This window comes from Loxodonta africana, chromosome 8 (assembly GCF_030014295.1).
Source record: "Loxodonta africana isolate mLoxAfr1 chromosome 8, mLoxAfr1.hap2, whole genome shotgun sequence".
Taxonomy (NCBI): domain Eukaryota; kingdom Metazoa; phylum Chordata; class Mammalia; order Proboscidea; family Elephantidae; genus Loxodonta; species Loxodonta africana.
Genome location: NC_087349.1, coordinates 56,698,463 through 56,723,464, shown reverse-complemented (window position 1 = coordinate 56,723,464; position 25,002 = coordinate 56,698,463). Strand labels below are relative to the sequence as shown.

At 37.5% G+C, this 25,002-nt stretch overlaps 1 protein-coding gene across 3 annotated transcripts in view; it reads left to right on the top strand.

Annotated features, from left to right (window-relative positions):
• Nucleotides 1-25,002, top strand: part of ELAPOR2 (endosome-lysosome associated apoptosis and autophagy regulator family member 2) — a 185,676-nt gene that overhangs the window by 135,907 nt on the left and 24,767 nt on the right. For all 3 annotated transcript variants that reach the window (XM_064289935.1, XM_064289937.1, XM_064289936.1), the window contains 8 exons: nt 4,821-4,911; nt 5,510-5,612; nt 10,461-10,598; nt 12,698-12,961; nt 14,084-14,257; nt 16,481-16,670; nt 17,949-18,045; nt 18,656-18,757. In XM_064289935.1, coding sequence (XP_064146005.1) covers nt 4,821-4,911; nt 5,510-5,612; nt 10,461-10,598; nt 12,698-12,961; nt 14,084-14,257; nt 16,481-16,670; nt 17,949-18,045; nt 18,656-18,757 — 1,159 coding nt within the window. The remainder of the gene's footprint in view (nt 1-4,820; nt 4,912-5,509; nt 5,613-10,460; nt 10,599-12,697; nt 12,962-14,083; nt 14,258-16,480; nt 16,671-17,948; nt 18,046-18,655; nt 18,758-25,002) is intronic.

Sequence of the window (25,002 nt, the reverse complement as noted above, 5' to 3'; positions counted from 1 at the left end):
GCGAGGGGAAGGTATTATAAGTACTAGGGTTTTATATTCAAATGTGTCCTTTTATCCATGTTATATTTTAGTATTGAGAAAAATCTTCGGAATTGCATTTGTTTTAAATTATTACCTACCCAAAATAAACAGGCTTGGGATGTAGGAAGTGATATGTACACATGAGCATACCAAAAACAAACCAAATCCGTTGCCGTCAAGTCGGTTCTGACTCATAGCAACCCTGTAGGACAGAATAGAACTGCCCCATAGGGTTTCCAAGGAGCAGTGGGTGGATACGAATTGCCGACCTTTTGGTTAGCAGCCTGAGCTCTTAACCACTGTGCCACCAGGGCCCCTCGCGATGAGTATAGAGGTTGACAAATAATATGTCCTTGAATAATGCTTGTTAAACAGATAAGTAAAGGAGGGGAAGACAAAGCCTTAATTTATATTAAAGATTACAAAATATTCCTCTTTTTGACCAATAATTCCATTTCTAGGAACTTATCCTAAGGAAGAATAAAAAATGTAATAGTTTTTACCTGACTGTTAGGATTTATGTTCCTAAAAGCTCCTATAATTGAATTTTAAGTTGAGGAAGTTAAGGCCTATTGGAAAAATAAGATTGGGTAGGCCAGGTTATCTAAATGACTCTGTGAAAGCAGTAATACGTGTGTGTATTCACTTACCTAGTAAATATCTGAAAGTTTTGTTAGATTTTTTTAGAGAGTTTAGTCTAATTCTAATAATACTTGATTTACCCACTTACTTGCTCATTCACTTAGAGACTATATTTTAAATTTTTGCTGATTTTCAGAAATACTCAATTCTGAAAATTCATGTCCATGGTCATGGAGTCAGAGCGGGCGTGGTCATGGAGTCAGAGTGGATGTGTTCTAACTGACTTGGTATATGAGTTAGACTATATATATATGTATATATATAATTTTTTTTTTAGTCTGAATTTCATATGATTGCCCTGGAACTCATGCACTGGAATTCAGAATTGGAGACAAGTTACTGTATGTTTATGAAGATGTTTGTTGAGCATTGTCTATTATAATAAAAAATTGAAATAATCAAAATATCCAGCAATTGGATCATTTTTGCAAAAGTTATGATATGCTAATTGGATGGAATATTATGCAGTCATTAAAAATGGCAGCTATATGCAAAACAATTTGGCAGTATATTTTAAGAATTTTGAATGTTCCCATCCTTCAGCTTACTAATTTCACTTCTGGAAAGGAATTCGTGCTCCGTGATTGTTAATATTAGTGTTATTTATAAGAGTGAATAATAGGAAGAAACAAACTAAATATTTAACGATGGAGGTATGATTAAATAAAATTACGATGTAACCATATGTTATTACAATTGTTAAAATTAAATGTAGAAAGGATGTTTAAAGGAAAAGTGTTTTTTATATTAATAATGAGAAAAATCAGAAAGCAATACTAAATGAAGAAATCAGAAAACAGTAGATTATACAGTAAAACCTGAGATATATTTTTCAAAAATATGCAGTAGAAAAAGATTGAAAAGAAATACACCTAAAGGTTTGCAGTTCATTCCTGGGCTGGGGTGCTGGGAAGTATGAATTACTTCACTTTTAAATTTAGTTTTCTCTATTTTATGAGTAGTCCTGGTAGCGCAGTGGTTAAGAGCTCAGCTCCTAACCAGAAGGTCAGCAGTTCAAATCTACTAGCCACTCCTTGGAAACCCTATGGGGCAGTTCTGCTCTGTCTCGTAGGGTCATTATGTGTCGGAACTGAGTCAACAACAATGAGATTTTTGGTTTATGTTTTATAAATATTCCTCATGAACACACATTGCTCTCAAAATCAGAGTAAGCACAAAATATTGGTTTAAAAATATTTATCCATTTGTCCTAATAATTCCATCACTGAAATTTTTTTCTAGGGCAAGTGTGAACTACAGAAAAGCTTTACCAAACATAGCTTCACTGTAGTGTTATTTGTATTAGTTAAAACATAAAAACAATCTAAATGGTTCAAATAGATGTGTGGTCAACAGGCGGTAAGCCCTGTAGTGTAACTTGATAAATTGTGGGAATTAATTATGTCTATTTACACCAAAAAAAAAAAAATCTTTTTTTATTTACACAGTGAAATATTAATTCAGTCATTAACATGGTGATGAAGTATTTAAAAATAAAACATGCTTATGCAATAACAATTTATAAAACTGTGATACAGAAGGTAATATACAATAAGATCTCCAAAAACCACTGCCATCTATGAGTTGATTCCAGTCATAGTGACCCTGTAGGACAGAGCAGAACTGCCCTATAGGGTTTCTAAGGCTGTAATCTTTTCAGAAGTAGATTCCCACCTTTTTTCCCACAGTGGCTGGTGGGTTCAAACGGCCAACCTTTCAGTTAGCAGGTGAGCACTTAACCACTGAACCACTAGGGCTCCTTAATGAGATTGCAGTGATGCAAAAACACATATGCATTGAAAGATAGTGAAAACAAACACTTAACATCTGAACAGTGGTTATTTCTGAGTGATAAGATTATACATAATTTTCATTTTTAAATTTTTCTATAGCTTTCACACTTTTGTAATAAATACAAGTTTACTTTGTAAAAAAAAATTCTTAAAATATAAAGTATAATTGGAAACAGGGAAAATGTGGAATTCACTCTGAGAAAAGAAACAAAATTACATGTACTTTTTAAAAACTATGCATAAGGACCAAAAAAAAGAAGGGAATATATAAAAATAAAAGTAGATGTAAGGGTGTGAGATTAGAAGTAAGTTTTTTTTGGAATGAACATTTTCATTGACACACTTCTACAATGTTCTTATGATTGAGTATGGAGAAAATGACAACTAGGGCATGGCGATAGGCAGTATTTCCTAACTTAAGTATGCCACGCTTTCAGATCTCAGCTTTATGTCCTGTAGGTGTGCTGTCCAGGACGGTGGCCACATGTGGATATTGGCCACTTGAAATGTGGCATGTCCAAATTGAGATGAGCTGAAGGTGTAAAATGCACACTAGTATATTCAAAGGCTTAGTATGAAAAAGTAAAATACGTAATATTTAATATTGGTGCATGTTGAAATGAGAATATCTTAGATAATTGGGTTATATATATTTAAATTAATTTTGCTTCTTTTTACTTTTTAATATGGCTATTAGAACATTTAAAACAACACATGTGGTTCACATTTGTGGTTTACATGTTTCCCTTGGGCAGCTCTAGGCCATACCTTAAGGTACCATTAATACTAGCCCATCAGATTCCTTCAGGGTCATTGTCCTGCTCTTCTTGTCCAGTTCATTATCTTGTGTGTCTTTTCCTTGTAGCTCTCCTGTAACTGGTGATCTGGAGTTCCAAGTCTAAACCTGCAAAGCATGAATTCCTTTATTATCACCAGTGCCTGTCTTTGAACCTTATGGGAGATGTTCAAACTTGAGAAATGTTTGCTTCCTCCTGCAGAAGTATTGGTCCCCTCCAAACTTACCCCTTTACCATCCATCTACTCTTTTCTTCTCTTTGCCCTTTCCTGCTATCTCATCCCTTAGCTGGCATTTCTGAACACTAGGCAGGTGTTTTTAGAGGAACATTCTTAAAGTTCTCCCTTTTCTTGGTATAGAATTCCTCCGTGTGGGAATATCCCTCTCCTCCTTACCCCACCACAAGTTTGCAGTCTTTTCTCTAAACCTAAATGCTTCTCACATTACTTACACTGCAGTGAAGGGCCTGTTTTCCCCCTGGGTCGGACTGTGTTGTGGCTTCTCAGCACTTAGTATTTGGAGTTGGTACCTGCTTATCTCTTTTTACAACCACATGAACATTTAGACAGCAGAACAATCGGCATTTCTCTCAGAAGTAGATTAGTACACATTATTTTTAGACTACCTTGATTTATGTATATTCAGCATATCACCTTTCTATAAACTGCCGATTATAACATATCACAGGTTGCCAAATCACCATTCTAGCACTCATAATAATCTCTTCCAAGGTCTCTCTCGGATACCTCCTTGAAATACCAGATGCTGACATGTTCTTTTGAAGACAGAAGTGTCAATGCTAAGACACTGCGGTTAATCACTAACCTTACTTGACAGTGTAGGAAAATGCTTCTCCTTTCCTCATTTTACTGCAGCTGCTTCAGCCTTTGGTATGTTGGCCGTTCCTGTGCAGAGGACAGACCTCACATAACCTGTGCACAGCTCTGCACCCCAAACTGTTGACAGTGCCTGTCTCTCATACTCTTCTGACTCCTTGAAGAGGGTACCCACCCAGAAGAGGGTAGACCCTGTCTTATCTTTCTATTCTCAGTGTCTAGTGTAGAGCTTACCACTCAATAAATGTTAGATGAATGAAAAAATAAGAGAACAAATGCATGAGCAGAGACTAACTAGGGAATAGCAATATAGCCAACTGTAGGAAAGAACTTTGGACCCTAAATCTTCTTTATTAAGTAACTTGAAGTTTTTCTTTCGCACTGGTTACCTGAAGACTAAAATTTTCTGTCTCAATGTATTAGAATAGGTAAAGACCATATGTTTCAATTTTAAAAAAGTCATGGCTCATTATTATTTCTCTTATTAAATAACTTTTATGCAAAACAATGTATTACTTGGTTCCTCCTGGGGAATCATATGAACATCTTCACTGGTATCAAGGAGTCTAACTGCATGCAGTATGCAACTGAACTTAAAAAAAGGGAATTCTTTTGGGGGTATTTCTAACTTTAAATATAAGTACTGATGCTTCTTTTTGACCGTATTTGAAAGCATTGTTAGAAAACATTAATGGGGTTTTTATGAGTAAAAATGACTTTTATCACTTCCAGGTTGGGAGGTGGCTGGAGATCATATCCAGAGTGGGGCTGGAGGCTCAGATAATGACTACCTGATCTTAAACTTGCATATCCCAGGATTTAAGTAAGGAAATGAATTCTGATTCTCTTCTGTAAGAATCCTCACACCTGTTTCCCATAAAAATAATTGAAATAGGATTGCCATCATAAAATTGTTAATATCATAAGGAACTCAGCAAATAAACTGTCATAGGGTAGTGTATTCTATTTAAGACTATCTGGAGATTCAGGGATTGAGAAACTATGTTCTGTATTACTTGGATGACACTGAAAAATTTTAATAATATTCGAATGCTACAATAACCATGATTCTTGGATGCTTAAGAGAAGTCATAGTCCAGGTTGTTCGCAGGAGTCTCTTTTAGTGTGTTTATTTATTTTTCTCAGTGCTGCACATGAAATAGAATGTTACAAATTCTTTAGTCCCCTTTTGCTTTAGTTTCCCATATTTGAAATTTCCCAGCAAGAATCTTTTCTCATTTTTATTCTTTTGCTTTAGCTTGGGCATGCAGAGATTAAGTGAGGAAGGAGGTGTGGTGGGGGAAGAGATTAGAGGAAGAGAAGAGTGTAGTTTTTAGCTTAATGAAAAAAAGTAGGTTAATTTTGCTCCAAATTGTATTCTGAATATATTATAAATATTGCTGTTCTTCTATGTTAAATAGACCACCAACATCTATGACTGGAGCCACAGGTTCTGAACTAGGAAGAATAACCTTTGTCTTTGAGACCCTTTGTTCAGCTGACTGTGTTCTGTACTTCATGGTGGTAAGTGGAGGGGTGGTTTCAGAAGCTTAGCATTCTCTTTCAACTGTGAATTTTTTTAGCTATGCAAGTTGCGATAAGGGTCCTGTTTTTCTTGTCATTCTTGGGGCCTTCCAAAAACATTTAAGAATGTGTAGAGAAGTCACTAATAATTGTGCAATAAAGTCCACAAAGAAAGGAACTCTGGTAGGTGTGCTCATACCTTAAGGGCAGGACTGAACGAGGGGGCCAGGCAACTCACAGAGGCAGGGATTATTAATTTGGTAGAAAATTCCTTTAAAAAAAGTATGTCACCAGCAGAATGAAAATTCTCCCCTAATTAACCATTCAGCAACTGAAACTATTAAAAAAAAATAGGTAGGGGAAAAGGTAGATTAATAAAGGAGGGCAGAAAATGAAGGCGGTGTAGCGCTTTGGGGAGAAAGCAAACTCTTCTGTGTTAAATGTAATAAATTTAGGTAAAGGACTTTACTAAGTACACGTTGTAACCTCACCTTTGTTTTACTTACTAGATATCATATAAATCTCAACTATGAGCTTGAGAAAAATTTGCTAAGACCTTATGTGGGCATTAGTAGTTTGTAGGCTAAAATATTAGCACTACAAGTAAGTATTGACACAAATATGCGTTGTTTTTGTTTTTTTCTCCAATGATCCTTTAGTAGCTAGTCAACAGTCCTTCCTTCATGAGGTAGAAGATGTCTGGAGATTGAAATATTTGTTTATGATGGAGGCAGGCTGTTTTGTTCTGAAAAAATTTAACTTTGTAGCTGTAAGAGATCATAAATAATTTTCAACACATCTATCTCTTTTACTGAAAATAGCCAGTAAGTTCAGTTCTCCCAATTCTGCCTCCTTATTTCTTGAATCTGTTAGCGCCTGTTCACACTCGGGGCAGTTGCTCAAATGCCGACCCCTGTTATCTTCAAAAGAGCCCTGCTGGCATAGTGGTTAAGTGTTTGGCTGCTAACCGAAAGGTTGATGGTTCTAACCCACCAGCTGCTCTGCAGGAGAAAATGTGGCAGCCTGCTTCCGTAAAGATTACAGCCTTGGAAACCTGTGGGGCAGGTCTACTCTGTCCTATAGGGTCACTATGAATTGGAATCAACTCATTGGCAATAGGTTTGGTTTTTTTGTTGTTGTTATCTGTCAAATGGACTATTCAGTAATCTATTCATTTTTCTCATCTCCACTCTCTCACTGTGTTGCTGTCAAAATTATCCCAACTTACAAAGTTGTCAAAGCAATAGCAGCGGCATCAACAACAAATCCACCCCCTTACCCTTGCTGTTTTTATTTTTTTTTTTACCTACAGCAAAAAACAATCCAAACTTATCTGCTGCCGAGCCAATTCTGAAGCATAGCCACCTTATAGGACAGAGTAGAACTGCCCCATACAGTTTCTAAGGAGCAACTGGTGGATTTGAACTAACATCCTTTTGGTTAGCAGCCAAATGGTTAGCCACTGCACCACCAGGGCTCTGTAGTGGTTCTCGAAGTGTGGTTCCAGGACCATCATCACCTGGGAATTGCTAGAAATGCAAGTTTTCAGGGCCTACCCTCGTCTTACTGAATCAGAAACTCTGGGAAGGGACCTAGCAATCTGTATTTTAGCAAGCCTTAGGAGTCATTCATTCTGATACACGCTAAAGTTTAAGAACCACTAACCTGTAGAATATACTTCAAATTCCTTAGCATGGCATCTGTATTTTTTTTTTTTTTTGCATTCTTTTCCCAGCCTCTGTTATCAAAATGGAAAACACTGGTGGTGTAGTGGTTAAGTGCTACAGCTGCTAACCAAAAGGTCAGCAGTTCAAAGCCACCAGGCACTCCTTGAAAACCCTATGGGGTAGTTCTACTCTGTCCTATAGGGTCGCTATGAGTTGGATTTGACTCGATGGCAACGGGTGTGGTTTTGGTTTGGATTATCAAACCTTCTCACTCTTCGCTTGTGAATTTGTTAGTGTTAGTGGAACACGATGTATATTTTTATTTCCTGTGGCTCGACACTGTAAGCTAAAATGAAATTTTTCTTTGTGCTCTTTTGTCAAAACAAAACAAAAACCTACTGCCCTTGAGTTGATTTCAACTCATAGTGTTATTGCAAATCGCGGGTTCGAGCCGCCTGCCGCAAAGCCAATACTAAGACAGGAGGAGGTAAGCAGTAAGAGAGCTTTATTGAATACCTGTATTCAAGAGACCAAACCAAAACCAAACCCACTGCCATCGAGTCGATTCTGACTCATAGCGACCCTATCGGACAGAGTAGAACTGCCCCATAGAGTTTCCAAGGAGTGCCTGGCAGATTTGAACTGCCGACCTCTTGGTTAGCAGCCGTAGCACTTAACCACTATACCACCAGGGTTTCCGTTCAAGAGACAGAGGGGGTTAAATTTCTCCCAAATTCAGTCTAATTCTAAAGAGCTAGCGGGAGAGTTTTATAGGGGGAACATCAGGGTTACCTAATGTTTTGATCATGCAGTCCACAGATGGTCTTATACGTCACGAAACAACTACAAGAAACTCTTTATTAAACCAAAGATATGCATGTGAGACATCTGGACTCTAATCAGTGTGTTTGTAACAGGCTAAAAACACTCACCTAAGAATCTCTTGCCTAGTGGAACTGTCCTGCCAAGTCCACTCTGGCTGAGATAGGGAGCAAGAAAGAAAGCTATAGATTAAAAATGTCAGGCGTCTTTTCTAGCTGCCATCTTCTAGGCTGAAGGCCATTTCTCAAGAGAACAAAGAAGAGAAGAGAGACCAAAGAGAGCTCTGCAACACTGGAAGAGACCGGTGCAGCTGGTGCAATAAAAAAAAGTTTTTAGAGATTACTTAGAGCATCATTATGGCGTTAGTTATGTCAAGCTCTCCATCAGCCATTGTGAATAGGAGAAAACATGTTGTAAGGTATTAGGGTGTTTGTTAAGAGTGGGAACAGACTGCTCAGCCATATCTTAAACAGAACCTGCACCTTTTTCTAAAGACTAGAGATTAATCACAGCATATACAGTTATACTAAAACGAACAAGAAAATATATTCCCTCTACTTTAATATTAAAACACTGGAGAAAAACTATTTTCTCTACTTCAATAGTGACTCTGTAAGACAGAGGAGAACTGCCCCAGAGGGTTTCCAAGGCTGTAAATCTTCACAGAAGCAGACCACTACATCTTTCTCTTGTGCAGTGGCTGATGGGTTCAAATCACTGACCTTTCGGTTAGCAGCTGAGCACTTCAACCACTGTGCCACCAGGGCTCCTCTGATGAAGTCCCAGTCATACTTAAAAGCTAGCTTAAATTCTACCTCTCTTGGGGGGCTTTCTCTTACTCCTCTAAGTAAACATTCTCTCCAGTGTGCTCCTAAAACCTTTTAAGAAAATCTACCTTAATTATGAGAATTTATATTGTCTTTCACTTGACTAGACACTTCTGAAGGTAGAGGTCAGATGTTACTTATTTTGTAAATCAATCCCAGAGTTTTAAAGCTCCCTGGGTAGCAGAATCTGCTGATTTTTCTTTCCTCTTTTGTGTGATTTGGTTTCCTCTCAGGATTTTTTTTGAGATATCAAATTAAATATCGTATGAAAATACTTGGAAAATCATTTAGTGCTTTACAAATGTAACGTGGCCTTGTTGTTAGCTGCCTTTGAGTAGATTCTGACTCATGGTGACCACGTGTGTGCAAAGCGGAACTGTTCCGTAGGGTTTTTATGTGACCTTTCAAAAGCACATAACCAGACCTGTTTTTCAAGGCACCCCTGCTAGGGTCCCAGCTGCCAGCCTTTTAGCTAACAGCTCAAGCGCTTAGCCCTTTGCACCACAGAGGGATCTAAGGTAGTAGTATTTGCCCATTTATTATGACCCCGAAAGATGGTTCAATGAAACAATATCACTACCCTACAAACTCCTTCTTAGAAACGGGTGTGTTGATTTGGTTGTTTGGTAATGTGGAGATTTCTGTAACATGACAAAAGTATATTTTGTAATTCCAAGAATACATATATTCCACGAATATTTGGGTGTTTGCCAGCATCGAAAATAACTAACTGAAAACCTACCCAAGATTCTAAGTAATTTATCAAGTTTTCTGCAAGGAACACTGATTGTAAAATTCAGGACTAATATTGGTTTGTACTTAAATAAATTCAGTGCTCATTACATTATTTGGTTGACTTCTTGTATTTGCTTTTTAGCCATGTTAATGAAAACATGGTTTGGATTTTCACAAATTTGAATGATTATTCTAAATCTTGAATTTAGCTTCAGGAAATTAGAAATAAAATATTACACACATTAAACCTTTTGAAATTCAAGTATATGCAAGAGAATATTTCACAAGTATGATAACTGTACATAAAGTAGCGTCCTGGTTAACCTGCATGTGGGTAAGCCTGGAAGTTGCAGGTAAAATTAATTCGGGGGAACTTATGATTCCAATGCAAAAGCCGCCCATCAGAACCTTTAAAGGAAAAAAATAAAATTGGAAAGCCTTTCCATTCTCTTAGGATCCTAGTTTACTGTGAAAAGCTTGAGGAATTATATTTCTCCTTCTACATTTCCCCTTTTGTGCTAGAGGCACAATAAAAACCTTGAGTACACTTCAAATTTCTGTCAAGTTACATTGACAATGTGATTGATATATTTTCAGTTCTAAATGAGTAAGGTGCTTGTGCAGACTTAAAGGGAAGTGTTGGGAGTTCTAGAGTTAACATGCTCTCCAGAGAAATTGTCATGAGCTCTGCAGGATTTACTATGTAAATAAAAAAACACATTTTTTAATGTATGTACATTTATATTTATACTTAGTTTGTGCTTTATTTGTACATATATTTTTTCACTGTGTTATAGGATATTAATAGAAAAAGTACCAACGTGGTGGAATCATGGGGTGGAACCAAAGAAAAACAAGCTTACACCCACATCATCTTCAAGAATGCAACATTTACATTCACGTGGGCATTCCAGAGAACTAATCAGGGTCAAGATGTAAGTGGCACTTTTTTTTTAAACACAGAAGTGATGCCCCCCGGTGGATATGCATGGAAAGTGATCAGTCAAGCCTATCTGAGGAAAAAACTTAGCTTTTTATTTATGTGAAATCAATCACTTGGTTATAGAGTGAATTGATATAGGAATGGTAAACGTTTTGTTTTTTTGAGGGAAGGAATGTATGGAATGGAATAACACTGTGTGTTTGAGTTGTTCTGAGCTCTAACCAAATGTAGCATAAAAGAAATATTGTTATTTAAAGTTTGTTTTATTTTTAGAGCTTTCTGAGGCTTTGAAAAAGCTAGCACCTTTCTTCATCTGAATGAGCTTACAGTTGTCTGGAACCCATCAACTGGTGTTATTTCATTTCTGTAATGTCTCCTTTTGCAGCCGGGAGAACCTGTGTGCACACAATTGGGTTAACACACAGACAGACGCTCACTCTCCTTTACTTTCCCTGCTAGAATAGACCTCAGGCCTCCCCTAAGCGAATTCCACTGTGCATTTTAAAGGTAGCAGGGCTGTTATTTTCTTGGTACAGCTACTTGTGGATCTCCATAGAACTGGCCTTTTCAAGATTCCAAAAAAATAAAACCACTTGTTCAGACACTGCCTTAGCGCTGTGGTGGCAATGTAGAACATTTCTTTTCTCTTTAGGATCTCACTGGGGAGCCCTTTCCCCGATTTTATTTGACTCCAATTGTTCTTTCGGAGCATCCAGATTACCTTCACGTGGTTCATGAATATGCTATGAAACTCTATTTTTTCCCTCCCTTCCTTCTGTTTTTTCCCCGGACAACAAAAAGCATTACATAGTCTGGGGTAACTCTACTGTGTATGAATTAGAATAGAATGATACCCATTGCTTGATGAAAATCAATCATTTAATTGACCAAGTCACAGGAAGGAAAAGTATAAGACCCAAATTCTTTCTCTCTATATTCTGTATCCTTTCAGTAGAAATCATTGTATGTTTGATATGAAAAGTACTGGAGAGAGAAAGGAAGGCCCAAAGAAGTAGTTTGAGTGTATCAGTATTATGCAGTTAGTGTTTGTGGGAGGATCAGAGTCCGAGTCGTCCAAGACTTTCTAATCTCTAGGCCAAGGCTCTTTGCACAAAGGCTCTGTCAGCTTCTTATTGTATCATTAGATTTAGGCTTATATCTGAATAAACAACGATGAGAGCTAAAGTTCCTTCTCTATTAAACCACACCTGTTTGTCTTAGTTATCTAGTGCTGCTGTGACAGAAATACCACTAGTAGGTGGGTTTAACAAACAGAAATTTATTTTCTCACAGCTTAGGAGGTTAAAAGTCCGAATTCAGGGTGCCGGCTTTAGGGGAAGGCTCTCTTTCTCTGTTGGCTGTGGAGGAAGGTCCTTGTGACTTCTTTGCTTCTGTTCCTGGGCATTATTCATGTGGCTTGGCATGTCTCTTCCCAGTCTCTCCTCTGCTCTCTTGTTTAATCACTTTTGTATTTCAAAAGAGATTGACTCAAGGTATACCCTACACTAATCCTGCCGTATTACTGTGACAAAGACAACCCACTCCCACACGGGGTTATAACCACAGGCATACCCAACCCAGTGCTGTCAAGTCGATTCCGACTCATAGCGACCCTATAGGACAGAGTAGAACTGCCCCATAGCGTTTCCAGGGAGAGCCTGGCAGATTCGAACTGCCAGCCCTTTGGTTAGCAGCCGTAGCACTTAACCAGTACGCCACCAGGGATTCCACCACAGGCATAGAGGTTAGTATTTTGAACACATATTTTTGAGTGACACAACTCAGTCCGTAACACTGTTCTTCTACACAAAGTCTGTTGATATGCCTGAGTTTATATCAATTATGACATATCTCAAGGTAATTGTGGCAAAACTGGAACTCCATTACTGTGGAAATTAGCTTCTAGTGTCAAGATTTAAGGTTTTTTTTTTTTTTTTACAAGAACTGAATAGGAATGGTATTGATTGTCAGTTACAAACTGTTACGTTGGAACACTCTGCTTAGTTATATTGGTGATGTCAGCATAAAAAAAAAATCTAGTTATGCAACTAAACCTCAAGCAGAAGTCATTACTTTCTGCTCTCTTTTTAGAATAGACGGTTCATCAATGACATGGTGAAGATTTATTCTATTACAACCACTAATGCAGTTGATGGGGTGGCGTCCTCATGCCGTGCCTGTGCCCTCGGTTCTGAACAGTCAGGCTCATCGTGTGTCCCCTGCCCCCCAGGCCACTACATTGAGAAAGAAACCAACCAGTGCAAGGAGTGTCCACCTGACACCTACCTGTCCATACATCAGGTCTATGGCAAGGAGGCTTGTATTCCATGTGGGCCTGGGAGTAAAAGCACTCAGGTAAGTGAGCCTGCATATCAGTTATCCCCATGAAAGCACATTTTAATAGAGAAACTGAAGAACCCCTTAATATTTCTTCAGAAGATATGAAGCTGTTATTTATGTTAAAAAGTGGCTCTTTTATTCCCTTCTCTGCCTTCTCTCCTCTCACATCATTGCATATTTAATGTGTACCAGCCAAATGCTAGTTACTGGGGACATAGAATATTAAGAAAAGCCCGCAAGTAAGAATGCATACCAAAAATGGGAAAACTGATTTCTTGTGTATTCTGTTAAGGTAGAGCAAGTAACTATCTGTATAGGCTGGTGTAGGATCATCTGGAGAGTAGCAAGTACATCTTAAAATTTTTAAGGGCAAAGATTGATTCTGTATTAAGGGTGAAAGAGAAACAGTGGTTTTATTATCTATTTAAACTAGCATAACAGGGAAGTTCGACAATTTTTTTTCTCTTATTGTGCTTTAAGTGAAAGTTTACAGCTCAAGTTAGTTTCTCATACAAAAATTTATGCACACATTGTTATGCGACCTAGTTGCTCTCCCTGTAATATGTCAGCACACTCCCCCTTTTCACCCTGGATTTCCCACGTCCATTCAACCAGCTCCTGTCCCTTTTCTGTGTTCTTATCTTACCTCCAAGCAGGAGCTGCCCATTTAGTCTTATGTATCTACTTGAACTAAGAAGCACATTCTTCATGAGCATCAATTTATATCTTATAGTCCAGTCTAATCTTTGTCTGAAGAGTTGGCTTTGGGAATGGTTTTAGTTCTGGGCTAAGAGAGAGTCCAGGGGCCGTGTCGTCTGGGGTCTCTCCAGTCTCAGTCAGACCATTAAGTCTGATCTTTTTACCAGATTTTGACTATCTCTTACTTTTGGTTTTAACAAGAAACCAATCTTAGAATAATGTAACTGTGACTTCGAAAATACTGTGAATCTTTTGAACTTTGTCAAGAAAGATCTAGTTAGAATTTAGGACTTCTCTATATTGATGTGAAGATATAACCAAAACGAAAGTACCGAAATGGCTTTTAAACCTAGAACTTAGTTTTGAAACCCATTTGCAGTAGCAGCTAATACTTTCCTGCCGTATTGTTTTTTTGCATTTCTTCATCTTTGATCAAAGGACCATTCAGTTTGCTACAGTGACTGCTTTTTCTACCATGAGAAAGAAAACCAGAGTTTGCACTATGACTTTAGCAACCTCAGCAGTGTTGGCTCATTAATGAATGGCCCCAGCTTCACCTCTAAAGGAACAAAATACTATCATTTCTTCAATATCAGTTTATGTGGGCATGAGGTGAGTTCTGGCTATCAAGGTGAGATGAAGCTATTTTTCAACTTTGATCGATATCTTCTTGTCTTGACTGACCAATAAAGTCTCTTTGGAAAGTAACAGTTAAGCGTCAGATACTGAGCTTTGATTGCTTAAATTTTCTGTTGCCTTCTACTATGTTGGCATTTTTCTCCACCAGGAGCAACGTTGTCTTATTCTCAGTCCATCCAAGCACTTATCAGATAGTTGAACTCCAAATCTTACTGCCACAGTGTAAGTGCTTTAAGGATCTTTCGTTTTTGTAAAAGTGGGTTAAGCTTGTCAATCCCAGCTACTTTTTAGGCAGACAGCTATGGTTTCAGAAAGTTTTATTGTGGTGTATATTGTAAATTTTGTTAAAAAAAAAAAAAGACTTCCAAGAAGAAGTTTGTCCAAAAATAAAAAGGAGGTACACAGGTGACAAATGTCATTTCATTAGGTAAGCCTCTGTTAATAAAACACTAAGCCATAGAATTTTATTTTATTTGAGAAAAGTTGGAACCTTAATTGATACTGGTAATGAGGAGAGTCAGAGGACCTTATGCACAAAATTTTAATAAGCATATGAGAATGAGGTCGAGGAGTGCATATATACCCTTAGTAAGGATGAGAATAAAATAAGGCATTTCCTCCATATCACTTTCCATATTGACTCCTATACTTCCAATTGTCTTATGAGATGCTGTGCCAAACTTTGTGCAAAGGAAATGTAAACAGATCTAATGATGACAGAAGTTTTCAAGCAAAAAGATCTATAAATTTTACATAGTCTGACATTTGTCCTGCCCCAATATTACATGATTAACACATTCACTTGGTTGATCAGTTACTTAGTTTAATCAACAAGGTAATAAATATTGAATATCTGTTCTGTGCCCAATAGTGTGTGAAGCAGTGAATATGATTAATTCTATTATAAATTACACTTCTGACTCTTGTTCCTATATTACCAATGTCTCTTCTTCTGTCTTCTTTACTCTCCCCTTCTCTCTTCCTTCTCTTTCCTTCCTTTCTCTTCATTTTAGTCTCTGCTCTTTTTCTCTCTCTTAATACTTTCCCTCTGCTCTTTCTCATAATTTCTGTGTTCTTGGCTTCAACATTTTATTTTCAGCTTAGTGAAAGTATATTATGCTTGTATTGAAAGCCTAGTGGAAAGGGCAGAATTTTATAGGTTAGGATTGCTAGACACATTAAGAAAAAGAAATCTCGATTTCTCCAATCTGTGCAATTTCTGTATCTAAGACCAATAAAATAGTGTTCCTATTTTCTTTTTACATTTCTTTATAGCATCATTAAGATAGGCTTAGTTTGTGGTAGGACTGCAATATATTTAAACATACTATATGTAAACTGGGAGTCCCTGGGTGGCACTAACCAAAAAGTTGATGATTCAAGCCCACCAGTGGTGCCTCAGAAGAAAAACCTCGCAATCTGATTTTAAAAGGTCACGGCCTTGAAAACTCTATAGAACACAGTTCTACTCTGGCAGACATGGGGTGACCATGAGTCTGAATCAACTTGATGACAGTTAACAACTTATTTAAACAGTCTTCCAATTTTTTATAAATTATACCTTCCAACCACCTTGCAAATGATTTAAAAAGTAACCCCTGTGTTCCTGTCGACATATTGTGTAGTTGAGCAGATACACATGATCATTGAATTTAAGAGTAGGTGAATAAAGAAACTTTCAGTGACCAACTGTGTAGAACTCAGATGTTATCCTAGGATTTTACTACAATATGAATTTTATGTTTTCTTCTTCAGACTTCAAATTACCATTCTGCTACATGTAGATCTGTAAAGGTGAGGGAAGAGCAATTTTTTTTCCTTGGCATTAAAACCTTCATCAGCAGTTTGCTGGTCTCTTTGTATGCATTGTTGTCCTTGAGTTGATGGTTTCATAAAAAAATTATTTCCCTAAGTTAGATGGCTTTCATTCAGCACAACTGATGCTCGTGGAGGGAGGACTAGTGTAGCCTTGAATTACCCTATGAATTTTAATGCAGTGGCTCTCAACTCTGGTGAACATTGAAATTGTCTGAGAAAGCCTTTTATAATTACTGGTACCTGGATGCCACATCAGACCAATGAAATCAGAATCTCTGGAATGAGGAGAGAGCCACTGTTCTACTAGAATTACTAGCTAGTGGAGATTTAGAGAGTGACCTCCAATAAAACCTCTCCTTTATGACTTTGTTTTCCTAGGGGAAGAAGATGGCTGTCTGTACCAACAACATAACAGACTTTACAGTAAAGGAAATGGTAGGAAAGTCAGATGATGACACAAATTTAGTAGGGGCATTTGTATGCCAGTCAACGATTATTCCTTCTGAAAGTAAGGGTTTCCGAGCAGCCTTATCATCACAATCCATCATTCTGGCAGATACATTTTTAGGTAAGCTTCTCTTGGTTAATATATGCATGCATATATGCATATTCATTTATTCAGAAATCTGTTGCTGTTAAATTGTCATCACATTGGTTATTATCACAGATGATTAAGACCCACAGGTGATTCTAAACCATGGCTTTGTAATGTGACTAGAAAGGCCCCTGCAACTGGGGTCTATTAATGAATCTCAGTGAGTATAAGAAGCTTCTGAATTTACATATTAATTCATGTGATATGATATTTTTTAAAGAGGGGATCTATATCTTTGATCAGATTCTCTAGGAATTTAAGAAGCAAAATAGTTTTAAAAACCCAAACTAAACAAACAAACAAAACAGTAAACAAACACAATCTAAACTTAAATCGTAATTTCTGACACCAGTTTTCATCATTTTTTCTCATACCAGAAGTAAGCTGGTGAGAAGTAGCCAAGTTGAGGGTGCAGTGTTTTATTCCCCATTTGCCTTTTCTCTTTCTGTGGTCCTGGAAGGTGCAGGGAAGGTCTAAGAAGAATCCAAGTCTCTAGATAGGATCCTTGGGGATCAACTTCATTAGGTTCTATGGAGTAAGGGTTATGAGCCTGGTTTTAACAAGCTGCTGCGGTGATTTCTGATGTGCTGCCAGATTTGGGCCTAGACTCCAGAAGACTTTAGCTTTAACTTTCAGCACCATGGCCAGTTACAGGCTTTGTGCCCAACATCAAAACTGGTGTCAGAAGCAATGTTGCAGTTACTGCTTGCGTTTTGGCTGTGTCACTGTTTTGCCTTTAACAGACGGGAAAAAAATGCCTACTTTTATGTTTCTTAAATTAAGCAAATTTTGGAGTTAGATTTTGGAAATTATTAGGGCCCTAAATTTTTGTTTTGTCAAATATGTCTATAAAAGTGTGAGTAAACAGCTGTATTAGTAGTCTAGCTCATTGGACAAAAATCATCAGAAGTGGAGAATTTTAATAGTAGATTTTTGAAGTGTTAGATCCAGAGGGGACTTTGGGCATCATCCGAATTACTGCAAACATTTTACAGGTTCAGAAAATAAGACTCAGGAGAGTGAAGTGACTAAAGCAAAATGACAAAGCCAGGAAATACACTCTATTCTCTTTCATTCTGGGGACTTGAAAAAGTTTCTTATTCTTAACTATCAATGCATTAATTTTATACAATATTTCTGGTAAAATGACAGTCATCAAAGTAAATATAGTTTACAGAGACTACATAAAGAGACTAAATAAACCTAATTTTTCCATATTGTTTAATAGCTTCTTTTTAAATTGTCTTCTAGGAGTGACAGTTGAAACAACATTGCATGATATTAATATAAAAGAAGATATGTTCCCAGTTACACGAAGCCAAATACCAGATGTGCACTTCTTTTATAAGTAAGTGATGATACTACATCCCTTGATTATCTTTTTTTTTTTAATCAAAAGGGACTCAAGTGTATATGGATTTTATTTCCTATTATGGATTGTAAGTTCCTAGTGGCAGGGAAGGTATATTATGTCACACAGGGTGCCTAGCATGGTAGCTTGTACTTAATAGAAAATCAGTAATTGGTTATTAAATGAAAGACAGTAAAAAGTAGAAAATAATGGAATATTTTGAAATCCTTATATAATTTCTTTCAAATATATATAAAATCTTTTAAGTTAGGCAACACAAACACTCTGTTGTTTAAACAATAATTGTTTGCAATTGGCACATCGAAGTACCAGCCTAAGTAGATACTACCTCTGTTACCTTTAAAAAATATTTTGATTATAATAGCTAAACACCTTGATGACTGCTTATCACTTTACTGGGAAAATAGCCAACTTTTCATAGGCAGTGAAATCAAATGACTTCAATTATTTTTTTACAGTTATAAATTAGTGAGCTTTAATGACTTTTTCATTGGCTCATAGAGCATGGAAGCAGTTGCATACACAACATTTTTGTCTTTGTGATCTGTGTCATCTGTTTGGTGAAATATCATTTGTCTTACAATAGGTCTTCAACAACGACCACATCTTGTGCTAATGGCCGGTCGACTGCTGTGAAAATGAGATGTAACCCTAATAAACCTGGAGCAGGAGTGATTTCAGTCCCCAGGTATTCTTATTTCTATATGATAATCCCATATTTATATTTATTGTGATGAAGTGAATCTCTGAAGAATTTACTATTTTAAAGTATATCCTTTACAAATGTAAAGCAGAAAAAGAGCAGAAGAATTTGTAGGTTTTTGTTGTAGGGATGTGCTATGTTCCTATTAACAAGAATAGGTCCTTGCTTAATCTTAATACTTCCCAGCCTCCTTAATGACATTTTCTCCTCCTGTTTGTCTCAAGAGTCTCATTCTCTTGAAAATTATTTAAGCAATATCCAGTTAATTATAATAGTTTGTATCCTTGTATTTACTCTTACTGTTTAACCTCCATTTCTTTGAGAGCTAGATTATGAACTTTCTCGAGTTACAGTACTGGATCTACAATTAACTAGTTGGGTTATCTGGACTAAGTAATCTAATGTCTGAGTCATAGTTTCTCTGTAAAGGGTAGGGAGCCAAGGTAGATAATTCATATGATCGTTTTACAAACTCCTTAGTTTTCTGATTAATGGTGATGAAATCAGTAAGTATAGTTCATCTAACCAATTGTCATTGAGGCAGCAAGTCCCCACAGCCTAGATCTGATTAATGTGGTCCATGGTAGATGGGAACCCTAGGGGAGAGTAAGCAAGTTCATGGGCTCAGAACTGTCAGCTTAAGTCAAGGCTGCCTTCATGACGTTAAGAGATACTTAAATGCCTCCTGATTTTTATTTTTCACAGCTCTTTATTGTTGAGTAGTATATTAGTTATTTCTAATCTTTTTAGAGTTAAAATATTGTTAGATCGTAGTTTGATTTGCAGATTTTTCTTCATCAAAGTACAAAAAGTATACCTTTTTAAAAAGAAAATGGATTGACTTTAATTGTGTGGTTGAGAGTTTCAGGATACTCCTTGAGAGATTTTAAGGGATCCTGCTTATGTTACACAAGGAAAAGAAATCAGTGGTATAGGCATTGCTTCAACTAACTGTGTATCCTGAAATTAATTACAGTGGTAACACAGTATTTTGAGGTATTTTTGAATATAAAGGCACACTGACATTCATCTCTTACCAACTGTGTTTCTTGATTCCCGTAAACCTATGGATTAATTTTTCTTTTCACCTATTCAAGGTGAGAGAAGACTGTGATGAGAGGAGTATAAAATAAAAGGTAATAGACATCAGTGAAAGAAACAGGGAAGCCTGATGCTCAAGGGCATCACATAGTGAAGGATCCCTCTGCCAGCGTCGTGGCTAGAGAGACATCAGACTAGATCCCTCTGGTTTGCATCCAAGGCAGCAAACCACATTTTAAGCAAGGTTGTGTTCAGAGATTCTAGCAATAAAAGCACATGTATTTCATCATTGTCTAGTATCCCACAATATAGCTTTGAGTTTCAGGCACTTCTATTTCCTGTAGGTTCTTTTTGAACTTAGCTGACCTCTCTGTGGCTAGCCTCTGGGAGTCTACCTGGATGACTTGTGAAGTGTCCTCCAGGTCTCACATTCTCGGACTGAAGCAGTTACTAGAGACTAGGTGTGCCCTTTAGAAAATATATCACTCTATCTAACTCTTCCAAGGTGGGTTCTGATGCTTTAAAGTGAAAAAAAAAAAGAAAATGGTCTCATGGTCCTAAATATGGCATCTAGAAACTGATTTTTTTTTTTCTCTCGCAAGTAGGGAAAAGATAAGTTTCTTTTTGGACCTCAGCAGTCTGCAACTTAGGGAACATGGCAGTCTTTGACAGGCTTGTCAAGATTCCCTGCAGCAAAATACCTTGAGGTTTCTATTTAAAAAACTGATTTCTGGGCCTTCCCTTCAGAACCTCTGCATATTGAGCTCAGGAATATTAATTAAAAAAATACAAAATAATTATGACACATTAAAATTTGAGAAACATTAGTCTTAATGCATATTTTGGAGATTTGGCTTTCTTTTTTTTTCTGAAATAGATTGTCAGAATTTGTTCTGCATTTTACTTGTCTGGAAAGCTGTTTTAAAATGTTGTGATTTAGAGGGTGGGGTCCTTCAACCATCTTTTGATTAAAATTTACTTATGATGATGGAGTCATTGGGTGGCACAAACGGTTAATGTGCTCGACTGCTGATTGAAAGGTTGGCAGTTTGAGTCCACCCACAGGTGCCTTGGAAGAAAGGCCTGACGATCTGCTTCCGAAAAACCAGCCATTGAAAACCCTGTTGAGCACAGTTCTACTCTGACGCACACAGGGTTGTCATGAGTTGGAACTGATGGCAACTGGTAATTGGCATAAGTACGATACACATGAAGTTTGAAGACCACTCTTCTAGGGAACTACTTGGACCACACAACCTAAATGTGCTGCCCTTCAGATCCTTCTTGAATCAATTTCCCATCAGGGCACAAGGGGGAGCTCGGGGATCAGAATATGGCAAACAGCAGTTTTTTCCTGGAATGATTACAATTTTTTATCTGTAGGGCTGAATTAAGAAATGTTAATAAAGTCAAAAGGCTGCTTTTGAAGTGAACTTACTGTGCATTTCTCTTTTTTTAGCTTTAGATCTTGAGGGGAGGGAGGGAGTTACAGCGAGAAGCCTCATATACTGAGAAACATCTGAAAGGAGACTTTGGCAGTTAGGAAGGGATGTTACTGTCTAGTATGTCTCCTCTCTTGGCCTAGAATCTTAGCCAACGAGGCCAAAGTGATTTCCGCAGCAGTATCGTCAATTGGGGCTCTGTATCTTGGTGACCTGGGAATATGTAACAGGACCCCAAACCCGGGAAAATGAGAATGCCACAACAGTAAGTGAGTGAGGTGGAAAAAAGGGGAAATGTGTGTTCTCTGTGTATGTCAGGTGAAATGCAGAGGGAGTGGCTGATCATCTAGGCTACCTGTTAATCTGTGGTTAGCACCCCCGCGCTGTCTGTTTGGTTGGGCAACTAGAGTTGATTTCTAGTTTCACAAAGTGCCCGGAGGGTATGAGGCATTTTAGATAAAAGTCAGCAGCATGATACCTGTGATAGGTGAAATCTGAGAGCTGGAGTGGACTTCCGACATCATCTAGTACAGCTTCTACCTTGAGTAGAGAATAAACTGCTGATATAACAAACCTCTAATATTCTGAAGTAGATGCCCCTCCAGCCTCCTCTTAAAAGGCCTCAAGAACCTGTAATCCTGATCCTAGAGGGACCAGAGGCTCTGCTTTCATTAAGAAAAAATTAGATCTAAGCATTGTGTCCAAAGGGCTCTTTGAAAGCCAGGAGGAATTTCTGTTAGTTGAAAAGGTTGTATAGAAAAGGCCTTATTAGGAAGCAGGCGGAGGGAATCATTTTTCCTATGATAATAAAGATGTCATAGCACATTAGAGATTCTTGAATCAAAGCCATTTATGTTACAGAGTGGGGAACACTGAGCACCCAGGCTGTATAGCTAGAGAGCTGCACAGTTGAGATGGAATGCAGATTTCCTGTGCTTGTTGGTCTTTCCATGTCATCAGACTTTCATCTTGACTTTTTTCCTTCCAATTCCTTGTGGATAAAGATTTTCCAAGAAGCACGCTAAGCAAAGAGGCAAATATCACGTTTATCCCAGGGGATAAAACAACTGAGCAATGGGTTATTGGTGCTGTCTTTTAAGTGAGTTATCTTTCCTCAAACAGGCTCTTCTTTATTAATGTTATGAGTTAAAGAAAAATTCTCTCTCTCTCTCTTAACTTATGACTATATTTAACTGCTTAAGTAGTTTATTAATCAGTCTAAAATTGTTTTGCCTAAACCTCCTTCAAAGTCCAAATTCATTTTCGTTATCAAGTATAATCCCTGGGAGTATTTTATTTCACAAAAGGGGATATTTCACAGTTCTGTCCTGATAGTGGAGCCCTGGTGGGGCAATCGAACTCAAAAGATTAAAACCAAATTAAGATCTTAGAACATTAAAAAGTAAGGAGACATGTAAAAGTACTCTGAGCAAAAGTAAAACAACTAAAAGCCATGACGATGAAGAAATGAAAAAATTCTAATAGAGGATTGGTAAATTTGTACAATTCAAATACTAATGAGCATTCTTAAGACATGATATAAAAATATCACAACACATTTGTAAAGTTTTAGGATCAATTTTGAAATAAGGATAATAAAATTTTAACATACTTATTTTTTTCTGCCACAAAAGAAGATTAAAAAAGCTAGGCAGTGTCAGTTAATTTAGCTTATCTGCATCTTGATGAGGTTCTCGCTTTTTTAAAATAATCCAGGATAGAACCTGTAGAGGGGAGATTTTTGAAGGGGATTGGTGGAATTTTAAATTCCTAGGTATAAAAGCTATGAGTCAAAAAAGCTTATGTTCAGTATCAATCCTAAGCCATTTATAACATCCAGCCTCAGGGCAAACAAAATCAAAACAAGATACATTGGTGTTTTATGGGCCCCACTCAAGAGTTCCTTCCAAGGACAAGGCAAACTCATCAGAGAGAGTGAACGTGCTGTGATGCTAGAGCTGGGGGGAGTCTTTAGCATCTTGCTAGAGACAGCATTGTTCATGCCAGAGGATGCTGGTTTGAATACCTCAAGGTGAGGTGTCTTAGTTTCCCAGTGCTGCAGTAACAGAAATACCACAAACAGATGGCTTTAAAGAGCAAAAACAGTTCTGGAGATCCAATGTTCAAATCAGAGTCTTAATTATGGCAATTCCTCGGTTGTACGTGTCCTCCCTAGTGTGTGCTTGCTGAAGTGATTAGGTTTAGGATACAGCCTACACTGATTTGGCCTCATTAACATAACAAAGAAAACCCTAATCCCAAATGGAGTTATATCTAGTGGTATAGGGGCTAGATTCCAACACATATTTTGGGGGGAAACAATTCAATCTGTAACACTGGAGAATGCCAAGAAACCAACAAAAGCCCTACATGAAAAAAGCTCAGCAACAATAGTGTCCTGACACCAAACAATAAATGTTCTGGGCACACATCACTGTGGTTTTTCCCTGCTAATTCTCTGAGACTAACTCCAGAAGGGTCAGAAATGTACTGATAATGTTGATGACTTTGTTTTGCATGAAGTCTTAGAAAACAATTTTGTAATAAGTCATAAACGTTGTAAACAATAATAGGTTGAGTATCAGGTCATAACAGGTCATAAGTAATCAAGATTCATTTCTATGAATTCATAGCATCAAACAAGTAGATCCTGCTTTAGGTAAGGAAGGTTCATTTAAAAGAAGATAATAATAACTCATAGCTCAGTCTAGTTATTCCCCAAGGAAATGTATTCCCATTTTAGAACCTAGTATTGGTTTCCTAGGACTACTGTAACAAAATGCCATAGAGTAGCTGGCTTTGAACAACAGAAATTTATTGTCTCACAGTTCTGGAGGCTGAGAATCTGAGATCAGGGTGTCAGCCATGTTGATTCCCTTCTGAGGCTTTGAGGGAGAAGCTGCTCCACCTGTCTCTCCTAAGCTTCTGGTACAGCTCCAGGCGTTCCTTGGCTTTCAGCTTCAGTGTCATATGGAGTCCTTCATTCCCTCTGTTTGTTCTTTTTTTTTTAATAAGAACAGCACTTAGATGAGATTAGACAACCCACCCTACTCTGGTATGACCTCATGTTAACTGATAACATCATCAAAGACCCTATTTCCATACAAGGTCGTGTTCACAGGTGCCAGTGGTTATAATGTCAATGTATCTTTTTATGGGGGGGGGACACAATTCAATTCATAATAAACCCAAGGTCTAACTTCCTAAAAAGAAATTCATCTGCCTTTTTACACGTTCCCAGTGCTGTCCCAATGCATAAGGTAATCACAGAAGCAAAGGAAGGAATCTGAAGAGTATGTTCCTCAGTTAAAACCAAATTGAGGTTCACCTGGTTGTCCTTTGAATCAGTGGTCATTTCTCTATCTGGAATTCACAGCATGTCTAGGTAATCCTGTAGAACTCTGGCCCTACATGTGCCAGCTATCCATGGCCATATACTACCTCTTGAGGTACATTTTTGCTCACTGGTTTGCATGGTGAACACATCAACCAAAAGTTATAAAAGTAGCACAATTAGTGGCATCTCTGCACTAATCAAAGGGAAAAGTAGTTAAAATATTTGGCAACTAAAGCATTTATCTGTTTTAGCTTTTGCTGTTTTGTTCTTCTCTTGGTAGGAGAATTTTTTTTTCTCTTGCATTTCGCCCCCAATATTCATTGTATACAAATGCACTGTTGAAATTATTGCTGCTTCGTATACCTTTCTCGTTTTACAAGGAAGGCCTGATTCAAACCGTGAAGCTTGTA